Below are 22,489 nucleotides of genomic sequence, written 5' to 3'. Positions count from 1 at the left end.
TATTACGATTCATTTCACTTGATTTTTATTAAAACGTATAAACAATACAAACAGAAATTTTTGTACAAAATTGTGATTTATTGAAATTACATTCTTTCGTAGATCGTTATTAATAAATAATATAACCGACCATTTAAATTTTGTTACAATACGGGCATAGAAATGTACGTTATTTGTAATGATAGTGAATGAAGGTTTGAATTTTATACATGATAAATTTATGTGATACATAACTTTTGAAGCAGAATATTTTAACACGTCGCGGTCGAATGTTACGGGATATAAATTTACTTTATAAAAAAAAATATCCAATATACACTAAATGTTTCTATTGTGTATGTTTAGCATGTAATAAAGTAGCAATAAGTTAATTGTATCATAATAATACAATAACTTCGACCGCAAATAATTAAAACATCTTATTAATTTGTGTCTTTTTATACTGATAGTATTATATAGTATTTAATTATATAGATTCACAAATTATGAAATTTATTTTACGATTTTTCATTATTAGCTATAATGTAAAATTTATATCTCAAACGTTTGAAACAAGTAGTTACAAGACGTTTGTTCTCCATTTAGTTTGTCATTGACAAAAAGACTTACAAATTTTTGTTATGAAATTATTACAAATGCGGAACCGTACTTCCTACCTATCTGTTTTAAATAATATATATACATACATATTAACACAATTCAGTCATCAGAATCAACTGTTCGTTTACCTCTTCTTTGCCTAGGACTCTGTTTTGGAGTTCTTGGAGATTTATCTGTAAAAAAAATTGCATAAATACCATAATTATTGTTTTCTGCGTTTAAAATTAAATGAAATACATCAAAGAAATTAAGAGAGAACAGAATGGGCATACTTTACATTGTATAATGTAATACTTACTAATTCTATTCAATGTTTCTTTTGGTAACCAATCATAATCAACATTATTAGGATTGGATGTACCCGTTTCTATAGGTACTTTACGAGTAGTAGAAGATCGAGATTTACGACCCAGCGATGAAAGAAGTTGTTGCCCTCCTACAAGTATCAGTATTACACATGCAGCAAGGAATACATACAGAAAAACTGTTTCTCCATCAAGACCATCATCTAATTCTACAATCTGTACTGTTTCATTATAAACAGCTTCACTGAAGTTGATACCATTCTGTAAAATGATATGTATTATTAATTATTTGAGTTAACATTACATAATATTTTAAATTTACATGTAATTCTGGTCTTTACAAATTCTCACTTTACAAAAACGAATTATAACAAATTAATTTGTAAAGACAAAAATTAACTATGCTTAAACTAATTCTAGATACTATTTATTACATACACCATCTTTGTAATTCAGATTAATATTGAAACCAAAGGGCCTTCCAGCAAGATTCTCTGATGGAATAAATGAATATGCCAAAGTTGCCTCATGTTTTGGCTTCACAATCTTGTTATATGTAACAGTGGAAAAGTTCTGAATATAAAAGTTAAAATCCATTGCATAACGAAAAGATGCATCCAAAGATTCAAGAACAAAATCTGATTCACCTTTATTGGTGAAACCAACAAGCAACTCAACTAAGTTCCCAGCTGGTAGTTCTGAAAAATGTAAATAAACTATTAAAATTACATGTTTTAAATGAGCAAAATATAATGCAATGCCAGAAAAAATGTATATGTACCTAATGTTGATAATCCAGTATAAACAGGTTTAGTAAATAATATAGTAGTTTCAGCATCAGATGAGGCATTAGTTGTTTCTTCTTCAGGTTCTTCATCTGTTATTACAGAATTATCTTCCCCTTCAACATCTACTATATCATCAATATTTTCATCTTCTTGAGCATGAACTATAATACAAATTATAAGTATAATTGTTTACTTATTTAACAAAATGAATATTACTTAACAAGATTAACTATATTGGATTTAAAACTCGTTAATTATTTTAAGTTTAATTTTTTCATATAAAATTTGCTAATCAATTAGTCAAAATTTTATTTTCGCTTTAGCTGAATCCAAACTTAGGAAAACCATATTTTAAGTAACATTTTTTAATATATATTACCTCTGTTCACAGTGAGAATAATTGGTGAAACAATTAATAATAAAAAAATGCTAAATTTCTTCATTTTGTTGCGTTGTTTTGAAATTAACTTTTCTGTTATGAATACGAATTTATTTCACTTGAAACCACTCACTTCAGCATTGAGACTGGACTACACGTTTCGGCATAATACAAGAACCTACCATCGCTCTGTGCGACGTGGAAGATCAGCGGCGTAGTCGTCAATTCTACAACGTGGAATATCAACGTTGGCATTAAATAGTAACGATTGAAAATAGTTTAATACTACCAACTTAAAACAATTAATTACTAGTAACTGTCACCTCGAGCCTGAATAAAGTTGTAGAAAAAATATTTCCTATTTTTATAGCGTTTAAAAGTAGAATATTTATCAAAGATAATCCAACAAAAACAGATAGAAAGAAAAATAATAATATATCATATTCATAGCTCACTATATTTTATCTAGCACGACGATAAACTTGAATTAACAAGATTATGTGTATTTATTTAATAATAAATAAAACACTTATTCTTTCATAAGGAATCATCCCCTGTCCGATTTTACATGTTATTTGATCGCACCCAGTATAAAATGGGAAAAGCATATGCACCGATACATGAAAACTAGACCAAAGTATTGTTCACTACACTCATTCTTTAGAACAAGCTATTCAAATTCATGTACAGCTGTCATTTTTCGAAAGTTGCTTTGACAGATAATCATAATATTTTTCTCCTTAAGTAGTACAAACAGGTATAATAAATATTTACTTCATTTATGTTTACTTAGAAAATTTCATTGTTTGTTTATTAATAAAAGTGAAATTTAGGGTATCTATTTAATTATAATATTGCAGATTACAAGCTTAAACATGGATTTCGATGATGATTTCTTCTTTGAAGAGGATAAGATGTTGGTTTCATAAAACTGTTTCTTTAATTATTGATATGTGTTACAACTTCAATTTAAATGTGCTTTTCTTTTCTTGTAACATGCATGTCTGTATGCCACGGTGCGGTGGAATAGTTTGAAGGATCAAACAATTTTATCTGCAGATAACATTACTTTGAGTGAATCTAATGAAAAATTTCAGGAAAATTATTTTTGTCCATTAACCACCGTGCCAGCGGCTAATGTGCAATCACAGTTTACTATGATGGAAGATCGCATGTACGCATTGTTGTGTTTTATTATTATATCTTTTATTTAAGTTCTTCACTCTTTTATCAATCAATATATTTTTAAAATTTCTGTAAATTTCACATTTTTTTATTCTTTTATTATTATGAAATACAGACCAGATGTAGAACTGGTCGCTCAGGATCAGTCTATCCATCAGCTACTTGGCAATATAATGTAAGTTTCAATGATAATGTGCTTGCTGTTAAAATCATATTAACATTTATAATCTGTTGTATTTTGTAGCAATATAATTTAGTATTTTTTATTATACTACTGATAAGTGTTTAGTTATTGTAAGATACTCAGGTAAGAATTTCTTATATATTTGTTTGTATATTTAAAGTTAATAACTCAAGGTTTATTTGTAGTGTGAAATTCATTTGTGCAATACTTTATAGAAAATGCTGTGTAAATATGTGCATAAAGCAGTATATGTTATTTTTCTGTTACTTGTTTTTATAGATATGTTATGTGCCTATTTAAAGGATTTATTGTTTGTATTTAAAGTAAATATTGAATTTAATAATATTGAGTTTAATATGTTTAATTTATTGTATTATTTTATACAGGGGTATGACGATTACTTCTGGCAACATCGTAATACAAAAAGACAGTAGTAATCTTATAGGCATAAGTATTGGAGGTGGAGCACCACTGTGTCCTTGCTTGTATATTGTACAAATTTTTGATAATACGCCTGCAGCAGTAGATGGTACTTTGCAATCAGGAGATGAACTTGTGGCAGTAAATGGATCATCAGTCAGAGGAAAGACAAAAGTAGAAGTTGCAAAAATGATCCAATCTTGTGACTCTCAAGTCAGTATCAATTATAATAAACTACACGCGGATCCTAAACAAGGTCGCACGCTTGATATAGCCCTAAAAAAGGTGTATATTATATGTAATTATATATTTCTTCCAAATTATTTAATAACAATATTGTCTTCAATTGAAAAGTTCAATTTTAGGTGAAACATAGATTAGTTGAGGGAATGGGAAGTGCAACGGCAGATGCACTCGGATTATCACGTGCTATTCTTTGTAATGATGCACTTGTACAAAGATTAATGGCATTGCAGCGCACAGAAAATTTATATAGAGGCCTGGTTTCTCATGCTCAATCCACTTTACACGCATTTTTTGACTTAACACAGGTGTACAAAGGTATACATATATGTATACATACATAAATCATTTTATTTTTTAAATAATATAAAATTGGTATATGTTTCAGTATTTGGAGACGCGTTTGCTGCAATAGGAGTAAGGGAACCTCAACCACGAGCTAGTGAAGCTTTCAGACAGTTTGGTGAACAGCATAGACAAATGGAGAAGTTTGGAGTAACAATGTTAAAAGCTTTAAAACCTATACTGAATGACTTGGGCACGTATCTTCACAAAGCTATTCCAGATACTCGATTAACTATTAGCAAGTATGCTGATGCAAAATTTGAGTATCTTTCATATTGCTTGAAAGTAAAAGAATTGGATGATGAGGAACAAAGTTATGCAGCGCTACAAGAACCACTTTATCGGATGGAAACCGGAAATTATGAATATCGTTTGGTATTGAGATGTCGACAAGAAGCTCGTGCAAAATTTGCAAAACTTAGATCAGATGTACTTGTAAAACTTGAGTTATTAGACAATAAACACGTTCAAGATGTTGTGTGGCAATTGCAAAAATTTGCAGCTGGTTTAGGAAAATATTATTCTAATACAAGAGATCTATTATCCGCTGTGACATTATTTCCTGTAGAGGTTGACTTATCGCATTCTGCATTTCAATATAAATCCACTGGACCTCAAGTGATAACTGATGGAGAAGACATAGATGAATTTGAGCCAGAAGAGAAATCAAATACTGAAGAGCTTCTTATAGATACACAAAATTTTCCTCTGATAACATCGGAATCGTCTGATCCTATGTAGTATAAACATTATTTTCAAAATTAATGTGCATCATTATTAAAACTTTCAAAGATCAATAATTCGTGTGGTAAGAATTCTTCAGTATATATTTTTATCATTTTTAATATAATTCTACATTCCATTTTCATTCTTTCGCATATTGCAAAAATTGATACCAAAGATTATTTAAAAAATATATATATGTATAATAGCTGTATGTATAAAATGATATATGTAGATATGCAGTAGTATGCTTAATGTACCTCAGTTATGTATATGTTTATAGTAAGCATTAATCCTAAGATAAAAAAGTGCATTTGTTAAACTAATTCTTACAATAAACTTTTTAAAATGTGAAATAAAAATGTTTGCAAATATATACAGGGCGAGATGTGATTGGTATGTCACATACCAATTTATCCCGCCTTTTCTATTCTGCATATTTTGATGTATCAAATATATGTAATATTTTAAATATGTTTAATGTTTAAATAAAATACAAATTACATAAATTACGTGTGCCGAAGTCCATTTTCCAACATCATTTTTTATGGGAAATTATATCATAAAATTAAAAAAAGATTAAGATATAACGATTTTACAAATTTTGTACATCTATAAACTATTGCGCTACATGAATGGTACCACTGTTCTGCATTTCTGTAGAGTGGTAAATTTCCCTAGAGAGAAATCCTACACAGGATATTTTCTAATAAGAGAGTAAACCGAATGATGTTTTTAAGTGTATCGGAGAGTTTCCTTAGCGAATTTGATTTCATCACATTTTTGAATCTATGCTCGTAAGTCAGAATGATTCGAACATTTCGAACGGTTGGAAGTATCGAATAAATCTATAATATGACGTAACAAAGCGATGAGCAGAAGTGCGTGTTAAGTTTCTAAGTAATCTAATTGAACTTTTTACATGTAATGAGTAGTACACATGAAAATTCGTGGGCTTGGATAGATTACTTGGCAGAGACAATCAATACATTTGTATGTGGCTTAGTGAACGTAGTATCCACAACTTCTGGGTTAACGTTTAATTCGACCAATATTGTTATCGATGATGAAATTGGAAAAAAGTTGCTTAATTGTTTTTACGAGTTTCTAGCCTTGTTTGCATTCGACGACTTTCAATTGCAGTTATTAAAAGTTTTCTTGTTGACGTTCATTAGTATTCTGGCTCTGATTTTTATCGCTTGGCATATATACGGCGCTAGAATTTCTGAACAATTTATGGAACCAAGTAAGAGAATTTATATTTTCTTTCTTGATGTACCTACATATACGTATTGTAAAACCATATAAAGAGTTCTTTGTGTATTCGTAATAATAAATACAAAAAATTAATTTTATTGTATTATTAGAATGATAATGAACAATATGCATACTTACGTATATATTTTCGTACTATATCTAAAATATTAAAATCTAGAATTTTTGAGTAATTTTACTTGTACATAAGTAGCAAGCCATTAATTTGTTAGTTTAAAATCTGTGACTTATTATAATCCTGGATTTTTTTGTTTGAACATTCTAATAACAAAAGTTTTAATACTGGAAGATTTATAATTCATTATCTGTGGTAAAAAAAAATGATCAGTGCAAAAATAAGTATTAACAATGCAGTATCATAATTTTGTTTTTTTATAGAACCTATACCAGAGAATCGTGACTCTTCATCGGGAGAATAATTTCTTACTTGATGTAAGTAATTAACTTAAACAAAGTAATTTTGAATGTAGTAATTATAATTATATTTATGTGCATTATAGTGAGAATATATAAAATTTTTTGTTTAATTATAGGTTCCCTTATTAAAAATAGAAAGATTGTCCTACAAGATTGTTAACAATCAGTAAATCTTATTAATACAATAAATCTACTTGTTATAATTCATTGTAATATTGAAACAATTAACAAGAATGGCAGATAAGATTAAAGAATTCTTTCAAAAGAAGAAATTGAATGCAAAATTTATGAATGCTGGAAAAGGATACAAGTAAATTTTTTAGTATATAGCAAAATTTATTAATTATATATACTACCTTTGTAACAACAACAAATGCATATGTTATTATACATTTATTGTGTAAATAATTTTCAATAATTAACACAAATTCTTTGTTAGCTTTCAGATCTAAAATAACATACTTGCAATTATTTAGTGCTGTTATACATAAGGTAGTTGAACAATTGTTATAATCATAGTATCTTATTTAATTAAAAATGATTATATGCAGATTGACAGATTCAACCAGCAGCAGTGCACGTACTTCAACATCAAGGCCAATAGAAAGAGTAGAACCTACTCAAGAAGTTAAAGTAGCTGGTCTAGCTACTCTGGCAAGACTAGAAGCAAAAACAAGTAATGCAAATAAATGTAACAAGTAAGTTATGTACAAATGTGGTAGTCTTTTTTTTTTTTTTGTATTTTTTAATCTAATGGTAATTAAACAAAAATTGCACAAGATTATATTTTTAGTAGCTCGTATGCAGCTATAAAAGCACAAGTAAAACAAGAGTTAGAACAGGAAAAACGAAAGACTAATGAAAAATCAGAAAAGAAAACTCAAGACACAATTGAAGACAATTCTGTGCTAGCTGTTACTGGTGTATATTTTCGTTGTCCCTATTTATCCAATGAAATATTATCAAAAGATGAATGGAGAAAAAAAATAAAAGTATTTTTATATGAACAATTAAAAGGGGAGGAAGCAGGTTTAACAGCGTGTTTAGTTATACAGAGTTGTAATACTGGAAGAGAAAAAATTAATAATTGTATTGAAACACTTGGAAAGTATTTAGAAAACATTATAAACAATCCAGAATCAGAGAAATACAGAAAAATTAGGACGCATAATAGGATATTCCAAGTAATATTGTTGTTTTCATCATACGCCTAAAACCAATGTTTAAATGTTTATATATAATTATTATTTTATAGGACAAAGTTCTACCAATTGAAGGAGCGTTAGATTTTTTAAATGCTGCTGGTTTTCGACAGAAAAAGTTGATGAATAATGATGTAGAGGAAGATTTCTTAGTTTGGGATCCAGAGAATTGTAACATCGAAGATCTTACCATGTTAAATGAAGCACTAAGGTCTGCAGAACCTATTCCGCTTGAATTAGATAGAAATCTCCAAGTATTATTACCTGTGGCAGCAAGTAAGAGAATCGAATTGCCACAGAACTTCTTTAACCTGACTGCAGAGCAAATAAAAAAGGAACAGCAACTTCGGTAATTTTACATATAATTATTATATTATAAGTAAAATATTAAATGTTATTCAATTAATTTGATCAAATATCCATCTTTATTAATATTAATAGGACCGAAGATGTCGAAAGAAATCAAATGCTGAGGACAAAACGTATGAGAGAAAAGGACGCAGAAGAGAGACATAGAAAATATAAATTCTCGTTAATTCGTATTAAATTTCCAGACGACATTATTTTACAAGGAACATTTTCTGTTAACGAAAAATACATCAATGTAGTTGAGTTTGTTCACGAGAATTTGGCAAACAGTGAGAGGTTGTTTTGTTTAAAAAGACTAGCTGGGGAAACGTTTAATGATGAATGTTTTGATAAGACATTACTCGAATTGGAATTATTTCCCACTGTTCTCCTAGTGTTTGCCTTGAAGGGTAAATCCGAAGGATCAAGTGAGTCTACAAGATATTTGAAAGAAGAATTACTTTCTTATGTTCAAACTTTTTGAAATCGTATAATATATTGAAAAAAGAAAAACATTTTGTAATATGGCCTACTTTCTTTTAACATAGCGGAAATTATTATAGAACATTCCAACTATCAAGCAAATATAAAAATTGATCATTATAGTTTTACAGTATCAAAAAATACTAGAAACCGTTTCTATAAAAATAAATATAATAAATATTATTTATTTTTTGTTAAGTTTAAAAAGTCTACCAATTTGCTAAGATTTTTATTTTATAGTACAATTTTTTATTTTTCAATATTTTTTTATTATACAAATATAGAGTTGGAAGAACAGTCATACAAAAATCAAATGAATCCTTCAAATTAATATTCTTTGCGTCTGTGTTAAAGTAATAAATTAATGTTTTAGTTTTACATACCTTATTATTTATATAACATTAAAACATGTAAGAAAAGTCATTATTTATCACGTATGAATATTAATCTCGCACGTTTGTGCATTTTGGCACTTGTGTTGTATATTAATATTTTATATCAGTCTTTTTACATTTCTTATGTACTTTTAAAATCCATCATTGAAGTCTATATTTAACACAAATACTGCAAAAAAATAGTAAACATGTGTTGAATAACTTATAACGTGATACGTATAATTTATTCTACTTCTGATCAGTTCATGGAGTAAAAATGGTCAAACATTCAAAGTAACATTAATTATGTGTACATGTAACTATAAAGATGTAAAAAAAACTGAAATAAATCAATATCGTGTATAGGGGATATTTGTTACATTATACAAAAATTGCTGATTCAAAATTATGTGCTAGCTAAACAATATTATATCAACAAAAATATATTCTCATATCTATTCAAACAATTTTAGCAATGTTAGTAAAGGAGACCTCAAATGAGTTCATCTAGTTTCCTGTGTCGAATCGTTCAATGACTGATTTTTTGTTTCAACTGGCAAAGCAAGAGTAGCCGCAGCAGCGCATAATGCTGTTACAGCATATATCGCCATCGCGCCAGTTATAGACCATTGAAGAAATACTTGTGCTATATACGGTGTGACCATAGCGCCAATTCTAGCCATGGCACTGCAAGTACTAACTCCGATACTACGTAAGTGGGTAGGATATACTTCTGGAGTGTACACGTAAGCCGCTTGAAATACGCCAGCAATTAAGCCTCTGGCTAGAAAGATTGCGAGTGTCAATGCTGCTCTGCTCAACAAGCAAGCTCTGCCTAAGAAACAAATGAGCATGGCGAACATTACTAGTTGAAAAGCCATAGTTTTTCTCCTGCCAATTTTTTCAATTGCAAAAATAGTGGAAAAGATTCCCGGAAATTCAGCTAACGTTGTCCAAAGAAGATCAATGTAGTCGCTACGTTCCAAACGACAATCCAATTGGCAGGTATCCTCTTTTTTATTTTTCCAAGAGCTACATTGCTCCGACGAAGTATGAAATAGTTCTGTGGTCATCAATACTACACCATAATAACAAAATGCTGTACTCATCCTAAAAATATTATTTCAATTATTTATGTATGAACTATTAATACGAGTTTTATACAACGTACAATGAATAGCATAATCGAATTGATAATCATCAATTTCCGGTATAACTATATACCGGGAGTTCAAAAATAACTGAATCATATTTCGTATTGCCCATTGTATATATGTATAATTAATAATTTTACGAAACATATTGCTGAATTAATTATGCTCCTTATTGTACACCCTACAAAAACGTAATTAAAATATTTACCATACAAGCCAAAGTAACGTAGATGTCTTACACATTTCTTTACTTAGCACGTCTTTCAATTTACCATGATTTACTTGATAGAACCGATCCATGACTAGTCTTCCCGGTGGTAAAGGTTTCTTATTCTCTCTTGCTACTCGTTCTAATGTGGAAATAGCTTTATCCATTCTTCCGGTTGTCATATCAAATACTGTAGACTCTGGTAACCACTATCAGGAAACATGACAATGGATGTGTATAACTTTAATAATAATTACTTACTTACATTACTTACTGGTGTAATTACAGCAAATACAAGAAGTGGTATTGTTGACAGAATGAGAAGCCATCTCCAACCAAAGTTTGGCATTATTACCAATGCTATTGCCACTTCAAAACAAGCTCCAAGTGCCCAAAAGCACTATTAAAAAAAGTAATTATTTTAGTTAAACAAAACAAATATAAACATTATTAAAATTTATTTATAATTACACGTACATCTAATAAAATAACACATTTTGCTCTTTGCTTTGCTGGAAGAAACTCTGCATACAATGTTACTCTGAAGTAGAAATTAAGTAATGTTACTTGAATTTATTTTAAATGTATTATTTTCATTCAAAGAACTTACCAAATACTTACGATTGTGGTACACAACCAATAGCAAAGCCAACTAATCCCCTAAGTAATAAAATCCAAAGAAAATTCGGGGCAAAAGCACTTAAAAATGCATAGTAAAGTAACAATACTGCACACAGAGTTAAAGATTGCTTACTACCGTATCTATCGCTTAAATTACTCCAAAATGTAGAACTTAACATCATACCTAGAAAAACAACCTGGAATAATCATGATCATGCATGACATTAAAATTATTACAGAGGCATTATAATATATTTTTTTTATGCAAGTAGGTTACCGTAGTTGCCAAAGCTTGTTGATATCTAGTTATACCCCAGTCACAATGCAATGATGGACTTAAAATACTTAATATTGTTATTTCCATACTGTCTACCATCCAACATAGACCCGTAAACAGAGACAGTTTAACTTGAAATTTGCCAAATCCTAGTGCATTGATAGCTTGGATTACAGTAAATGTATCTGTCAATGAATACTGATATCAATACACAATTTAAAAAAATACATTACTATTTAAGACAAATTAATTTTAAATAGTTTATAACATGCTTCATCCTTTACAAATTAAATTTTATATTAAAGAGAAAACAGTATTCTCTAAGACTTATTTAATATTAAACACAAAAATACATATAAAAATAAATAAATACAATAGTATTCACCAATGTATGGTCAGTAAATCAAGCAAACATGAAAAGTTATATCTTTCTTGGCTGAAAATTTAAAAAAAAGACCTGCTAAGCAATTATTAATATGGTTAACAAGAATAAATTCCTTTAAAAAAAATAATGCAATTGAAGCTTCTAAATACATTTTTGTATTTACTGATAAAATTATATCAATTTAATCTACTATTATTGTTTATTTTCAACCAAAAAATCGATATAACATATTTTCAGTTACAAGCAGTAGAGTTCAGTCGCAATCTGTTGATTATAGCTATATTTTACAGACGAAAATAAAAATATTCAAATTATTTTTAGTTCATGTGCATTTCTAAAATTGACTGTTAGTATCTTTATAATTCATACCCAGGTAGATATTAAGTTCATCGGATTAGTATCTTGCAGAGAAAGATTTGTATTCGTAACAATTATTAATCAAATTAGTTCCCTTAAATCCAATGTTACATTTCCATGCATAGTAAAATATTTACACAACTTACAATTACCCATTCCTGTTTAGATAAGTTTAAGTAGATTACCCTGTACATAAAAAGTGTCAGTAATATTATAAAGAGATCAATTTTTCTATGTGAACAATATGCATGTTTTGCAAAAATAGTATACCATCTGGAATTACTACTACAGAAGATAGTTCCATCGTACTTTCAACATTGTTTCCAAAACTTCTGCTACATCTTGAGGTACTTTCTGAATTAACATTTAATTCAGAACCACATAATTCTAATTCACGGTATGGTTCGTTGGACTTTTGAGATTGATTAGACATGATCGTTTGTTTACCGTGTACATACGTACATACACAGAATTATTATAAAATTAAAGAAACTCTCGAGTACTCGTATTTGTCACTAGTGACACAATTAATCGATACGAGAATTCAAATGGAACGATTAATTGATTGTATATGGAAATTTTCATTAGTATGTAGACCGTGACAGTCCAACATAAAGAAGAGGTTTGGTTTTAGCACTGTCAATGTTGTTAACTGCCTTCACCAGGCGAGCCAGACAAATATTAAATAATCTAAGACGTGATAAAATACTAAATGTAAAAGGTATAAATATGAAAATTATTAATATACTATAACTTTCAAAAGTTTTTAATTAAATTGGGAAATCGAACATAATTGGGAAAACAACATTTCCCCGTGTACCAAATGTTGTGGGTAACAACATAAAGTACATTAAAGCTATTGAAAATAATTGTACAATCGACTGCAGTAATTTTTATTGTCTAAGGGGAAAGTCTCTAGTACCCCTTCTCCTTCTTAAACACTTGTATCGAAATCCATAAAGTAATTCTTTTATTGATACCAATTTCTTTTACGTCATATTTTTCGAAGTTGACCAATTTGGATTCTAAAAAGCCCATATACTGTATCTATATTTTATATGTAAACCTATAAATAATTTGTTTCCCTATTTTCGAATTAACCGCCCAGAAATGTAGTACCTTAGGCATCGATGAGGTGGCGTCTATGGTGTATTTTGCTCCAATGGTGGCACGAAATCTCATTGTACCTCAAGCCCTCGTTCGAATCGTACCGTATGCATGCAGTGATCCGAAGCTCACGTACTTACCTACTCGCATTTTTGCGTAGTGTGTATAAATGGAAAGGTAGCTCTCGTTAAGTAGCCGGCGTTTGGTGATTTCCCCTTAGACGGCAAGCATTATTGTTGTCCATTGTACATATTTGGGGAATAATTATATAGTTCTGTGTATTTAGATCCACTTATAGTTTGTGAAACGAACAACGTTGCATAAATAACACAGTGGTTTCTCTATAGCCGTGTATAGTTTCGGGATATTTTTACGATTGACATTCTTTACACGACGCATTAATAATTGTTGAAGTACGAAGAAATGCTACAAAACTTCTACAATGAAAATGACATCGAATGGATAGATATTTCCACGACTGGAAATATCGGATAAAACGAAATATGTAAAACATTACTTAAAATTCAATGAGCATCATCTCACGTGTGACACATCTGGATTATCATCCGTGATATTTACATTTGAGTGAAAACTAATTGTCTTTTAATGGTCTAACTACACTGGAATTATGAGTGTCGATAGTGAAAACAAATCAAACGAAGCTATTGTTCCGTTTACACCGTCAACAAATCAGGAAAGTGCCGACAATGGAAATATCGAAGGAAGTCCAATAACCCCAGAAATAGTGTTGCGTTTGCCTACGATTACTGACAGTAAGACATTTTCCATTGCAATATATCAATAAGTAACAAAAATTTAACAAACACGATTACCATTGCTAATATCTTCGATGTATAATAATAGTTGTTCTTTTTGCTTTCAGAATATTTGTGTTCTCCAGAGGCTAATATTTATGATATTGATTTTACAAGATTCCAAATTAGAGATCTAGATACAGGAGCAATATTGTTTGAAATAACCAAACCACCAGCTGTTGGTTAGTAGCGACTAAAATACTTCATATAAATTTGTTTATGTAAAATATTTCAAGATTATAGGTATAAACTCAATTGGTTAGTAGGACTTAAACAATAAGAAAGTCTTAATTATCCCTTTTGCTACAGTAGAGTTAGCTAAGGACCATCTACACAATTTGCATAGACAAACAATAATATTACAAATAATGATTCTAATCTTGTGTGTGTAATATTTTGTAAAGAATAACTAAAGCCCTTAGCAATAGCAAAAGGGTTAATGTAAGTTGTAAAGCAAACACTTTTCAGATATCTAATCTTTTACTTTATAAGCTAGTAGTTCTTTGTACAATTATGCATACTGTACCATCCACTATTTTTATGTAAATATATATAAAAATAATTCACAACAAGTCTATTCATTCTGAGGTCACCTATTAGTTGTTCAGATGTTAAATTTCCAAAATGTTATTATTTTACAGTAGATGTAATTATACAAAGAACAATACTTTGACTTCTAAATTAAAGCTGTTTCTAATAACTTGTATTCTTATTTTTATAAGTTCTATTAGCCAATTAAGTCTTAAACTTTTTCTGTATTGTACATATGTTATGGATCTGTTTTGTATATTTTAGAATGTGATCACCATCAAGAAGTTGAACCGGATTGCGAAGAATCCGGTTGCGAGGATACAAATACTGGCCGATTTGTACGTTATCAATTTACACCTCAATTTCTTAAACTAAAGACTGTTGGGGCTACAGTCGAGTTTCTTGTGGGCTCTAAACCAGTGAATAACTTTCGAATGATCGAACGTCACTTCTTTCGGGACAGATTGTTAAAAACCTTTGACTTTCAATTTGGTTTTTGTATACCAAACAGCAAGAACACCTGTGAACACATTTACGAGTTTCCTACTCTGCCAGCTGATTTGGGTAAGTGATAAATTTAGTTATTTGATAATTAAATACATTAATGTCTTGTTATATGGGTATTAAAAATGATCTTGCAGTTTCTGAAATGATTGCAAATCCATTTGAAACACGCTCGGATTCGTTTTATTTTGTGGACAATCAATTGGTAATGCACAATAAAGCAGATTATGCATACAATGGTGGACATACACATGATGTACTTTAGTATGTGGTTTGTTAAATTATATGAACAGAAATTAGTAAAGAATTTGCACTTTGCAAAAATGATTGTGATAATATTAGCACGCATTTAACTAATTTTAAATTATAATTTTATTTACTTTTGCACAAAGTTGCAACTATAAATTTTTACATTGCTTAAATACAAAATTTACAATATATGTAATTCTTTAAATTTACATAATTTATTGAACACCTCTGTGATCAAGCGTATTATATTTTAATAATGTAACAATCTTGCTGGAATTTTACTTTTTGAATAGTTATCCTATATTAAAGCATGGCCTTATGTGGAACTATTTTCCAGTTTTGATAAAATGTTTTTCAAGCTGAAAAATATTAAATATGTAGTTTTTATGGAAACGTAACAAATAAGGAGCTTAAAAAATGTTAAGCTTTATAAGTTCTTACCTGACACAGAATTTACAAATTTGTTCACACTGTGTACAGTTATATTTTAATTTGCTATTTTTCACTTATTTTACCCTGTAATGTTATAAATTTCACATAAACATATATATGTTTACAAAATACATTGTGTGCTTTTCTTACATTGGTACCATAATTATGATCATGGTTGATTAATGAAGTCAACTGCAATCTTTAGGAACTCGGTTGGTTTATCCGCGTGAACCCAATGATTTGCATCGTTTATATATATAAACTGGCCAGAGGGAAAATATTTTTTAATTTTATTATGATCTTCTGCTACTATATAATCACTATTTGCACCTCCTATGAATAACGTCGGTCCTCTGTAAACATTTTCTGACTCGGGAAATTTAGCTATTTGCGATTCAAAATTTTGTTCGAGTACAGGTAAATTAATTCGCCATTTGTATTGTCCATTATCAGCTTCCACTATGTTCATTGTTAAAAACTGCAGAAAAATATAATCTTAATTCATGTAAAAAATAGTGCCATCTAATCGTTTGTGAAAAATATAAAAATTTAACTATTTACCTGACGCAAACTCAAATGTTTGACAACAGTTGCAAGTTGATCCTCTGCCAGTCTACGTGCTTTTGTTAATGATGGGCTTCCAGTTAGTTTCAAAGTACGCATAATATGGAATATCTTTTTAAGATCCAAAAGTTGAGGACTAGTCCTCACAGGAGATATATCTATTACTATTAATTTTTCTACTAGTTCTGGATAATGCAAGGCTACATACATCATTGTAGAGCCTCCCATGCTGTGTCCTATCAGTATAGATTTCTCAAATCCCAAGTCATTCATAAGTTGAACCACATCCTTTGCCATATGTTTGTAGGACATTTCTGTAGAATGTGGAGAATCTCCATGATTCCTTGCATCTACAGTTATTACCTATAACGACATTCCAAGTATTTCTCATATAAAACAAAGTCCATGTATCTACCTTACGATCTGTTTGCTGATGGATTGCTTTTGATAAAGAGTTCCAATTATGCTTTGAACCAAACAGACCATGCATTATTATAATAGGTTGTTTGGATACATTTTTGCTTCCCATCATTGACTCGTATGATGCATATGCAAGCTTAACTGGAACCACTCTTAAATAAAAATCAACGTAGACGATATTGAAACGGATAACGAATATATTCATTCGTACTGACAAAAGAAATTGTATTTAGATTATATGTACGAACTTACGAATTAGAGTTGTTACGTATATGTTTAGATGATAAAGATGATGAGACAAATGAAGTGTTCATGAAGTCTTGTCTCCGATGCTGCACGAAAATATTTCGTGTTATTATCAGGTAACGACAGCACACACCACTCACGTTTTCCATTTTTATTTCTCAACAGCAATCTACGAAAATGTTTATTCACATATCCGAAATTTTGTAACACTTCGTTTATCTCCGAAGATTTATGCTTTATGTTATCTTTCGATAACATACAATCATGAACTACGAATAATTGTGTCTGATAATGTGTGAAATAATAGTATAATTCAAAATACAAGTACAGATTGCCGTTTGTATGGTTTAGTAAATTCTGTTCGACCTATTTCAAATGAAGATCGAATAATCTTGCAACTGCACGTATGGTAACATTATGCATGACCTCTATGTTACCTATATTTAATACTTATGTAAAATTACTACGATATAGTATTTTCATTTAGATTAGCCCTATTTACAGGTGGAGCCCCTTGCAGTTTACCCTTTCTATTTGTTAAGATTACGTATAATGACTTGAATAATTTTCTTTCTTTGTACTGTGGTGATTTTGTTCAAAATGAAAGGACGTGCATAAACAATATTGCCTTGGCAATCTTCATGAATCCGATTCTCATTGGCCTTCTGCATCAATGCACCGCTTTGATCAGAGTCGTATTTTATTTGATGACTTCATACATTTTCTATTATTAATAAAGCGTATATAGAGTTTAAAAATAACACGTACGTTACTGATAACGTGCGTAAACCTATACTGTGAATACTCTTTCCCCAGTATGCCTATATAGCAGTTGTCCTATTTACCTAGTTCCCTATTCTTAATTGAAATTCTGTATAGAATTCAACAAATGGTTTCCTTGAATAATTTTATGTTTGTCTATGTTTGCCAGAATTTATCGATAAAAAATTAATTTTTTTTGTTGACTTAAGGATAGTGATTCGTTTCGTAAGAGGGGAAAGTCACTAGACCTGGTTACTCCTTTTCCTCTAAAACGCTAGATGTAGTTACAAAAGTTTCCCTCCTTATCCGCCAGGCGTTACTATGGCGCTAGAAAAATTCCTAGGATGCTGTATCATCGCAAAGTAATTAGTATTTATTAGACATATTAAGGTAACATGTATTTAAGTTTTAAGATTATATATTTTATATAAAATTTCATTTTGTTCGTGAGAATATTGTATCTCTTTTAGCCAAGGCCGGATTAAGGTTTCTGAGAAATGATTGGAGGTCCTCTTGGTATGAAATGTATTGTGTTTAAAAATGATTTAATTCATTGACAAAACATTAGCAAATCGAGAATAATCTTTTGATGGGCCACCTTTAACTTTCTCTTTTAATCCGTACTTGTAGATATTCTAATACGCGATATAATATATTCTACACCTCGTCCGTGATATTTCAAAGTTTAGGTAACACCATCTAGCATCAAGCTTATCAACTATTTAGTATATGTGTCACGTGGTGCACATGAATCAGTGACGTCGGATATATCCGTAAATGCAGTCTAAGGTTAAGTGCTGATACTGTTTTCGTGTCTGGTTGGGTTGAGATTATCATTGTCGACGCGATTTTTTGAAATTTCTAAAACATGACAACTCTCAGGCCATTTACATGCAATGATTTATTCAAATTCAACAATTTGTAAGTTTTGAAACATACGTGTTGCTAAGCGACAGCTTTTCTAACCTAAATACGCATAAGTACGAATCAGAACGATAATTCATCTATCTTAACAATTTTACTATTCTTTATAGGAATTTGGATCCACTTACAGAGACAGTATCCTTTAAGTGGGGTTTGCCTTTTGATGCAAATAGTTAGTTTTTAAGCGGTATCGGTCCATCGCTCACGAATTGTTTTTTCCTTAAGATTCTGCTTTGCAGTACGGACTTAACTTCTATACGCATTATTTGGCGCATTGGCCTGAATATTTTATGGTAGCGGAATCACCGAGCGGAGAAGTTATGGGTTACAGTAAGTTCTGCTTCTCCGTTTGTTCGTTTAACGCGTTATTTGTTCCGTGCTTTGAGAATGGATACAAGACTTAGATGTTTCTTTATTTGAAAAATGTCGAAGTTATGGGAAAGGCTGAGGGTCATGGGGAGAATTGGCATGGTCACATAACAGCACTCACAGTGTCTCCTGAGTACAGAAGGTTAGGTCTTGCCGCAACCTTGGTAAAGTCCTTGGAAGAGCTTTCAGAAATGTAAGTTTGAAAATATTGTTTAACGTTGTTTCGTAATTTTGAAACTCTTTCAAAATGCTTTGCATTATTGCAGGAAACAAGCATATTTTGTGGATCTTTTTGTGAGAGTTAGCAATAAAGTGGCAATCAGAATGTACGAACAGTTAGGTTATATTGTGTACAGGACTGTTCTAGAATATTATAACGGGGATCCAGATGAGAATGCTTTTGGTACGTAGTTAACGTCGTGTTTCATAAATAAATCGTTTAAATTTTGAAGTTAATTTTATGCACGTTCTTATCAGATATGAGGAAAGCACTTTCGAGGGATGTAATGAAAAAATCGGTTATACCGTTGACTCATCCTGTGAGACCGGAAGAAGTAGATTAAACGTACGTATAAATACTTTGTCAAGGAAAGAACGTAAAATAAATAACACTTTTTTAAGTATACTCTAAATTATTATTATTATTATTATTATTGCGATGAAATTTTTAACATCTAAAGTGAATAAATAATCTCTTAAAGTGCAGATCCGAGCAGTTTATTTCTTTTTCTGTACAATAGTACAATGCTTTCTGCCATACACCGCTCGTGCCTTTTATGCGTCATTTTATGCGAATAAATAATAAATAGAAATGTAATGTGGTAGGCTCAATAGAATTAACCGCAGACAGCTCTCTCGACGATCGCAAGAAATTTCTATGACCGTTGTTAAATTTTATCAGCTGCCCTTTCTTCTCTTTCTACTACAACTAGAAACTTAAGCCTAACGTGATATTTACAGAATCAGTGACTTTACTGCATCATGATACAAAGGTGACAAAGCACCCGAGTAGTAGCATTCAATTGCGTATTATAAAAATTAAAGACAAAATGTCGTTCTTGCATATCTTTGTACTGCTCCCAGTAATCTGAGGTTCGATCGTTTCATTTTATATAAAATCTTCAATGCGCTAAACAAAGCCGTGCATAGAATTACTTTGTCTATTCTGCTCAGAGAGGCACAGTCATTCTCAGCCTATCCCAGGAATTACAAAATTATAGAAGTCTTGTACATATTGCACGAAAGCCCTACTTTCAAATTTTTTTTTTTTTTTGTTTTATTTATTTTTTGTTTTATTTATTTCTGGTTACTAAAGAGAAGGAAGACATTTGCTAGTTACGTAGGACACGTCAAGCGCGTACAAAACTTCTATAGTGACGGGATCACCGTTTGATTGGTACAAAAGTGTTGTTGCACATACATTACACAGGAACGATACTAATTGTCAAAGAAAAAAATGCGTTCCCATTACATCTATTTGGTCGTGTCCTTATATAAAACGAACTTATTCGCTTAGACGTTAAATAAATATAAAATATGAGACTAGCTGTTATCAAAATAACATGACAATTATGTAAGTTCCGTTCGTCGTTTATCGTATAAAGAATTCTCCCTTACGAATTGAACATTGATGAGACCTTACATACAATACTGTCTGTACTTGCTGTCCATCGTCGATCTTTCAATGATTGAAATTACAAAAAGATCGAATGTGTAAAATGTAGTGGATTGACGAGAAACAAAAAAAAAAAAATCGCGTATAATACACTCATAATCGAAACATAGATTTTTGCACGGATAAAATAATTATCGAGATCGTGCTTCGAATCTACAACGACAGTAGGTACACAGTCACCGTGTCCGGCAATATATTTTGCGTTTAAAAGAAATGTTCATTAAAAAATTGCATACTTATTTCCAAGTAATAACAATCACGTGTGTTTTCATTTAGAAGCTGCAGTATTTCGGTTGCAGCCCACCGTACACGTGGATTGCGGTCGATTTGGCAAGAAGTAAGAATCTTTCTCGACGTACTCTCATATCGAAGACAAAGGTATCGCTGCATTGCTCGCTAGACTTCTAAACATCCAGTAACTCTGATTAATTATGTACATAGTATGTGATACACCACTTTTACGTAGCTTTACCTTAAACGCTAACGTTTTGAATTTGGTATATAAATACGGTAGCAAAAAGTCTCAGCGCGATGCTTAGCTTTCCAACGAAACTGTTCGATGTTATTTCAGACATACTAAATTTACTTTAGGCAGTGTTTACGGATCGATTTCGAGTAGTTTCAGTCACCCACGTTTGAATCGCGTAACGTGGACCACATGAGTGTGTTCTGCATGCTGTCAGGTATTTACATAAATACGTCGTTCGTAAGCATCGTTTCTAATTTACACAAAAAACGCAACTAAAATTAACTACAGCGCGCACTTGCTGCGCGTCGACCAGTATTCTTCGTCATTTTCGCGGTGATTCTTATAATACAAGGCTGTAGTACCTTCGAGTATAAAGTTAGTGCCTTGGCGGGATCAGACTTTCACGAACCAAGAGCCACATTTCCCTGCTTCGTTTCAACGAATTCGATTGACCAGAGTTTTTAAGGTCTTTGGTGGTCTGGTGTTGACTTCAAAATATCCGGTTGCGTTGGAAGACAGCTAGAACCTGATGCGATTGTTATTTCGTTAATAAAAATACAACGAGTAACATAATAAACTAAACGAGCATAATTTGGACCAGAAACAAAATTGGTGAAAACTCTAAAGTTACGCTTGTTTAATTATCATGAGTTTATCGTGAAAGTATGTATTTTTACGAACCAGTGGTAGGTCTCAGAGTGGATTTGATGGACCGATGAGATCCATTACGGGTCAGCGTGTTCATTTGTGGGGTACCAGGTAAAGCGTGTCCCAAGGCATTCATATAATCGGCGATCAACAATGTTATCTCCAAAATCTGTAAGAGCAGGAAAACATTGTCAATGTCTGAAAAGCTTGATTCCCGTTAATTGCTTTTTAACGGATAACGATATACAGAGTGTTCGGCCACCCCTGGGAAAAATTTTAATGGGAGATTCTAGGGGCTAAAATAAGACGAAAATCAAGAATGGCAATTTGACGATTAAGGCTTCGTTAAAAAGTTATTGTGCACGCGCGATAGTAGCTCTCATTCACAAAACTGTATGGCTGGCGACACGTCACTAAGTAGACTAAGAACCACTATCTACAGACGCAACTTTAAACGTTAATAACTTTTTAACAAAGCTTCAATCAACAAATTGGTACTCT

General features: G+C 30.9%; 8 protein-coding genes across 37 annotated transcripts in view; 4 read left to right on the top strand and 4 right to left on the bottom strand.

The window, feature by feature from the left end:
* Nucleotides 1-2: 2 nt before the first annotated feature.
* Nucleotides 3-2,299, bottom strand: L(1)g0320 (signal sequence receptor subunit 1 l(1)G0320). Its single transcript, XM_076777779.1, has 5 exons — nucleotides 2,073-2,299; nucleotides 1,687-1,854; nucleotides 1,344-1,603; nucleotides 899-1,166; nucleotides 3-773 (listed from the first exon to the last, which is right to left on the bottom strand). Exons 1-5 carry the CDS (start codon nucleotides 2,134-2,136, stop codon nucleotides 700-702), a joined length of 834 nt encoding a protein of 277 aa, XP_076633894.1. The 5' UTR covers nucleotides 2,137-2,299; the 3' UTR covers nucleotides 3-699.
* Nucleotides 2,300-2,684: 385 nt separating this feature from the next.
* Nucleotides 2,685-5,534, top strand: Pick1 (protein interacting with PRKCA 1). 3 transcript variants are annotated; one of them, XM_076777748.1, is made up of 7 exons: nucleotides 2,685-2,829; nucleotides 2,933-2,988; nucleotides 3,103-3,246; nucleotides 3,373-3,432; nucleotides 3,828-4,146; nucleotides 4,227-4,422; nucleotides 4,493-5,534. In XM_076777748.1, the coding sequence occupies exons 2-7, from the start codon at nucleotides 2,948-2,950 to the stop codon at nucleotides 5,188-5,190; spliced, it is 1,458 nt and encodes a 485-aa protein (XP_076633863.1). In that variant the 5' UTR covers nucleotides 2,685-2,829; nucleotides 2,933-2,947; the 3' UTR covers nucleotides 5,191-5,534. The 3 variants fall into 3 exon arrangements, with proteins under 3 accessions (XP_076633863.1, XP_076633872.1, XP_076633881.1); XM_076777757.1 differs by lacking the exon at nucleotides 3,373-3,432; XM_076777766.1 differs by lacking the exons at nucleotides 3,103-3,246; nucleotides 3,373-3,432.
* A 442-nt stretch (nucleotides 5,535-5,976) lies between these two features.
* Gint3 (GDI interacting protein 3) lies at nucleotides 5,977-9,639 on the top strand. 3 transcript variants are annotated; one of them, XM_076773567.1, is made up of 7 exons: nucleotides 5,977-6,053; nucleotides 6,826-6,879; nucleotides 6,981-7,174; nucleotides 7,416-7,562; nucleotides 7,661-8,048; nucleotides 8,120-8,415; nucleotides 8,508-9,639. In XM_076773567.1, exons 3-7 carry the CDS (start codon nucleotides 7,098-7,100, stop codon nucleotides 8,896-8,898), a joined length of 1,299 nt encoding a protein of 432 aa, XP_076629682.1. In that variant the 5' UTR covers nucleotides 5,977-6,053; nucleotides 6,826-6,879; nucleotides 6,981-7,097; the 3' UTR covers nucleotides 8,899-9,639. The 3 variants fall into 3 exon arrangements, with proteins under 3 accessions (XP_076629682.1, XP_076629664.1, XP_076629673.1); XM_076773549.1 differs by having other exon boundaries at nucleotides 5,979-6,053; nucleotides 7,658-8,048; XM_076773558.1 differs by lacking the exon at nucleotides 5,977-6,053 and having other exon boundaries at nucleotides 6,844-6,901; nucleotides 7,658-8,048.
* Nucleotides 9,640-9,772: 133 nt separating this feature from the next.
* Nucleotides 9,773-13,528, bottom strand: LOC143345893 (synaptic vesicle 2-related protein). Of its 8 annotated transcripts, XM_076773526.1 has the most exons (9): nucleotides 12,544-12,681; nucleotides 12,420-12,459; nucleotides 12,286-12,317; nucleotides 11,532-11,716; nucleotides 11,255-11,451; nucleotides 11,111-11,174; nucleotides 10,908-11,033; nucleotides 10,634-10,842; nucleotides 9,773-10,381 (listed from the first exon to the last, which is right to left on the bottom strand). In XM_076773526.1, exons 4-9 carry the CDS (start codon nucleotides 11,628-11,630, stop codon nucleotides 9,775-9,777), a joined length of 1,302 nt encoding a protein of 433 aa, XP_076629641.1. In that variant the 5' UTR covers nucleotides 11,631-11,716; nucleotides 12,286-12,317; nucleotides 12,420-12,459; nucleotides 12,544-12,681; the 3' UTR covers nucleotides 9,773-9,774. The 8 variants fall into 8 exon arrangements, with proteins under 8 accessions (XP_076629641.1, XP_076629635.1, XP_076629633.1 ...); XM_076773520.1 differs by having other exon boundaries at nucleotides 11,917-12,459; XM_076773518.1 differs by having other exon boundaries at nucleotides 12,286-12,459.
* A 144-nt stretch (nucleotides 13,529-13,672) lies between these two features.
* On the top strand, nucleotides 13,673-15,595 carry Unc-119 (unc-119 lipid binding chaperone). Its single transcript, XM_076773689.1, has 4 exons — nucleotides 13,673-14,153; nucleotides 14,264-14,377; nucleotides 14,991-15,290; nucleotides 15,368-15,595. The coding sequence occupies exons 1-4, from the start codon at nucleotides 14,009-14,011 to the stop codon at nucleotides 15,493-15,495; spliced, it is 687 nt and encodes a 228-aa protein (XP_076629804.1). The 5' UTR covers nucleotides 13,673-14,008; the 3' UTR covers nucleotides 15,496-15,595.
* Nucleotides 15,596-15,702: 107 nt separating this feature from the next.
* Nucleotides 15,703-17,290, bottom strand: LOC143345938 (sn-1-specific diacylglycerol lipase ABHD11). Of its 3 annotated transcripts, XR_013080357.1 has the most exons (7): nucleotides 17,148-17,290; nucleotides 16,891-17,047; nucleotides 16,684-16,838; nucleotides 16,473-16,611; nucleotides 16,062-16,389; nucleotides 15,921-15,995; nucleotides 15,703-15,838 (listed from the first exon to the last, which is right to left on the bottom strand). XR_013080357.1 is itself a non-coding variant. In XM_076773585.1 (5 exons), exons 1-4 carry the CDS (start codon nucleotides 17,288-17,290, stop codon nucleotides 16,081-16,083), a joined length of 975 nt encoding a protein of 324 aa, XP_076629700.1. In that variant the 3' UTR covers nucleotides 15,909-15,995; nucleotides 16,062-16,080. The 3 variants fall into 3 exon arrangements, 1 of the variants encoding a protein (XP_076629700.1); XR_013080353.1 differs by having other exon boundaries at nucleotides 16,473-16,838; XM_076773585.1 differs by lacking the exon at nucleotides 15,703-15,838 and having other exon boundaries at nucleotides 15,909-15,995; nucleotides 16,473-16,838.
* A 1,327-nt stretch (nucleotides 17,291-18,617) lies between these two features.
* Nucleotides 18,618-21,285, top strand: Naa20a (N-alpha-acetyltransferase 20 A). Of its 2 annotated transcripts, XM_076773716.1 has the most exons (7): nucleotides 18,618-18,824; nucleotides 18,938-18,962; nucleotides 19,067-19,157; nucleotides 19,260-19,389; nucleotides 19,463-19,599; nucleotides 19,674-19,761; nucleotides 21,148-21,285. In XM_076773716.1, the coding sequence occupies exons 1-6, from the start codon at nucleotides 18,772-18,774 to the stop codon at nucleotides 19,757-19,759; spliced, it is 522 nt and encodes a 173-aa protein (XP_076629831.1). In that variant the 5' UTR covers nucleotides 18,618-18,771; the 3' UTR covers nucleotides 19,760-19,761; nucleotides 21,148-21,285. The 2 variants fall into 2 exon arrangements, with proteins under 2 accessions (XP_076629831.1, XP_076629830.1); XM_076773715.1 differs by lacking the exon at nucleotides 21,148-21,285 and having other exon boundaries at nucleotides 18,620-18,824; nucleotides 19,674-19,901.
* Nucleotides 21,286-21,724: 439 nt separating this feature from the next.
* Nucleotides 21,725-22,489, bottom strand: part of LOC143345790 (uncharacterized protein CG43867) — a 166,867-nt gene continuing 166,102 nt past the window's right edge. For all 16 annotated transcript variants that reach the window (XM_076773229.1, XM_076773301.1, XM_076773263.1 and 13 more), the window contains 2 exons: nucleotides 22,022-22,157; nucleotides 21,725-21,866 (listed from right to left, as the gene is read on the bottom strand). In XM_076773229.1, the coding sequence (XP_076629344.1) occupies nucleotides 21,802-21,866; nucleotides 22,022-22,157 (201 nt within the window). In that variant the 3' untranslated portion in view covers nucleotides 21,725-21,801. The remainder of the gene's footprint in view (nucleotides 21,867-22,021; nucleotides 22,158-22,489) is intronic.

This window comes from Colletes latitarsis, chromosome 2 (genome assembly GCF_051014445.1).
Source record: "Colletes latitarsis isolate SP2378_abdomen chromosome 2, iyColLati1, whole genome shotgun sequence".
Classification (NCBI taxonomy): domain Eukaryota; kingdom Metazoa; phylum Arthropoda; class Insecta; order Hymenoptera; family Colletidae; genus Colletes; species Colletes latitarsis.
This window is presented reverse-complemented; position numbering and strand designations above follow the sequence as displayed.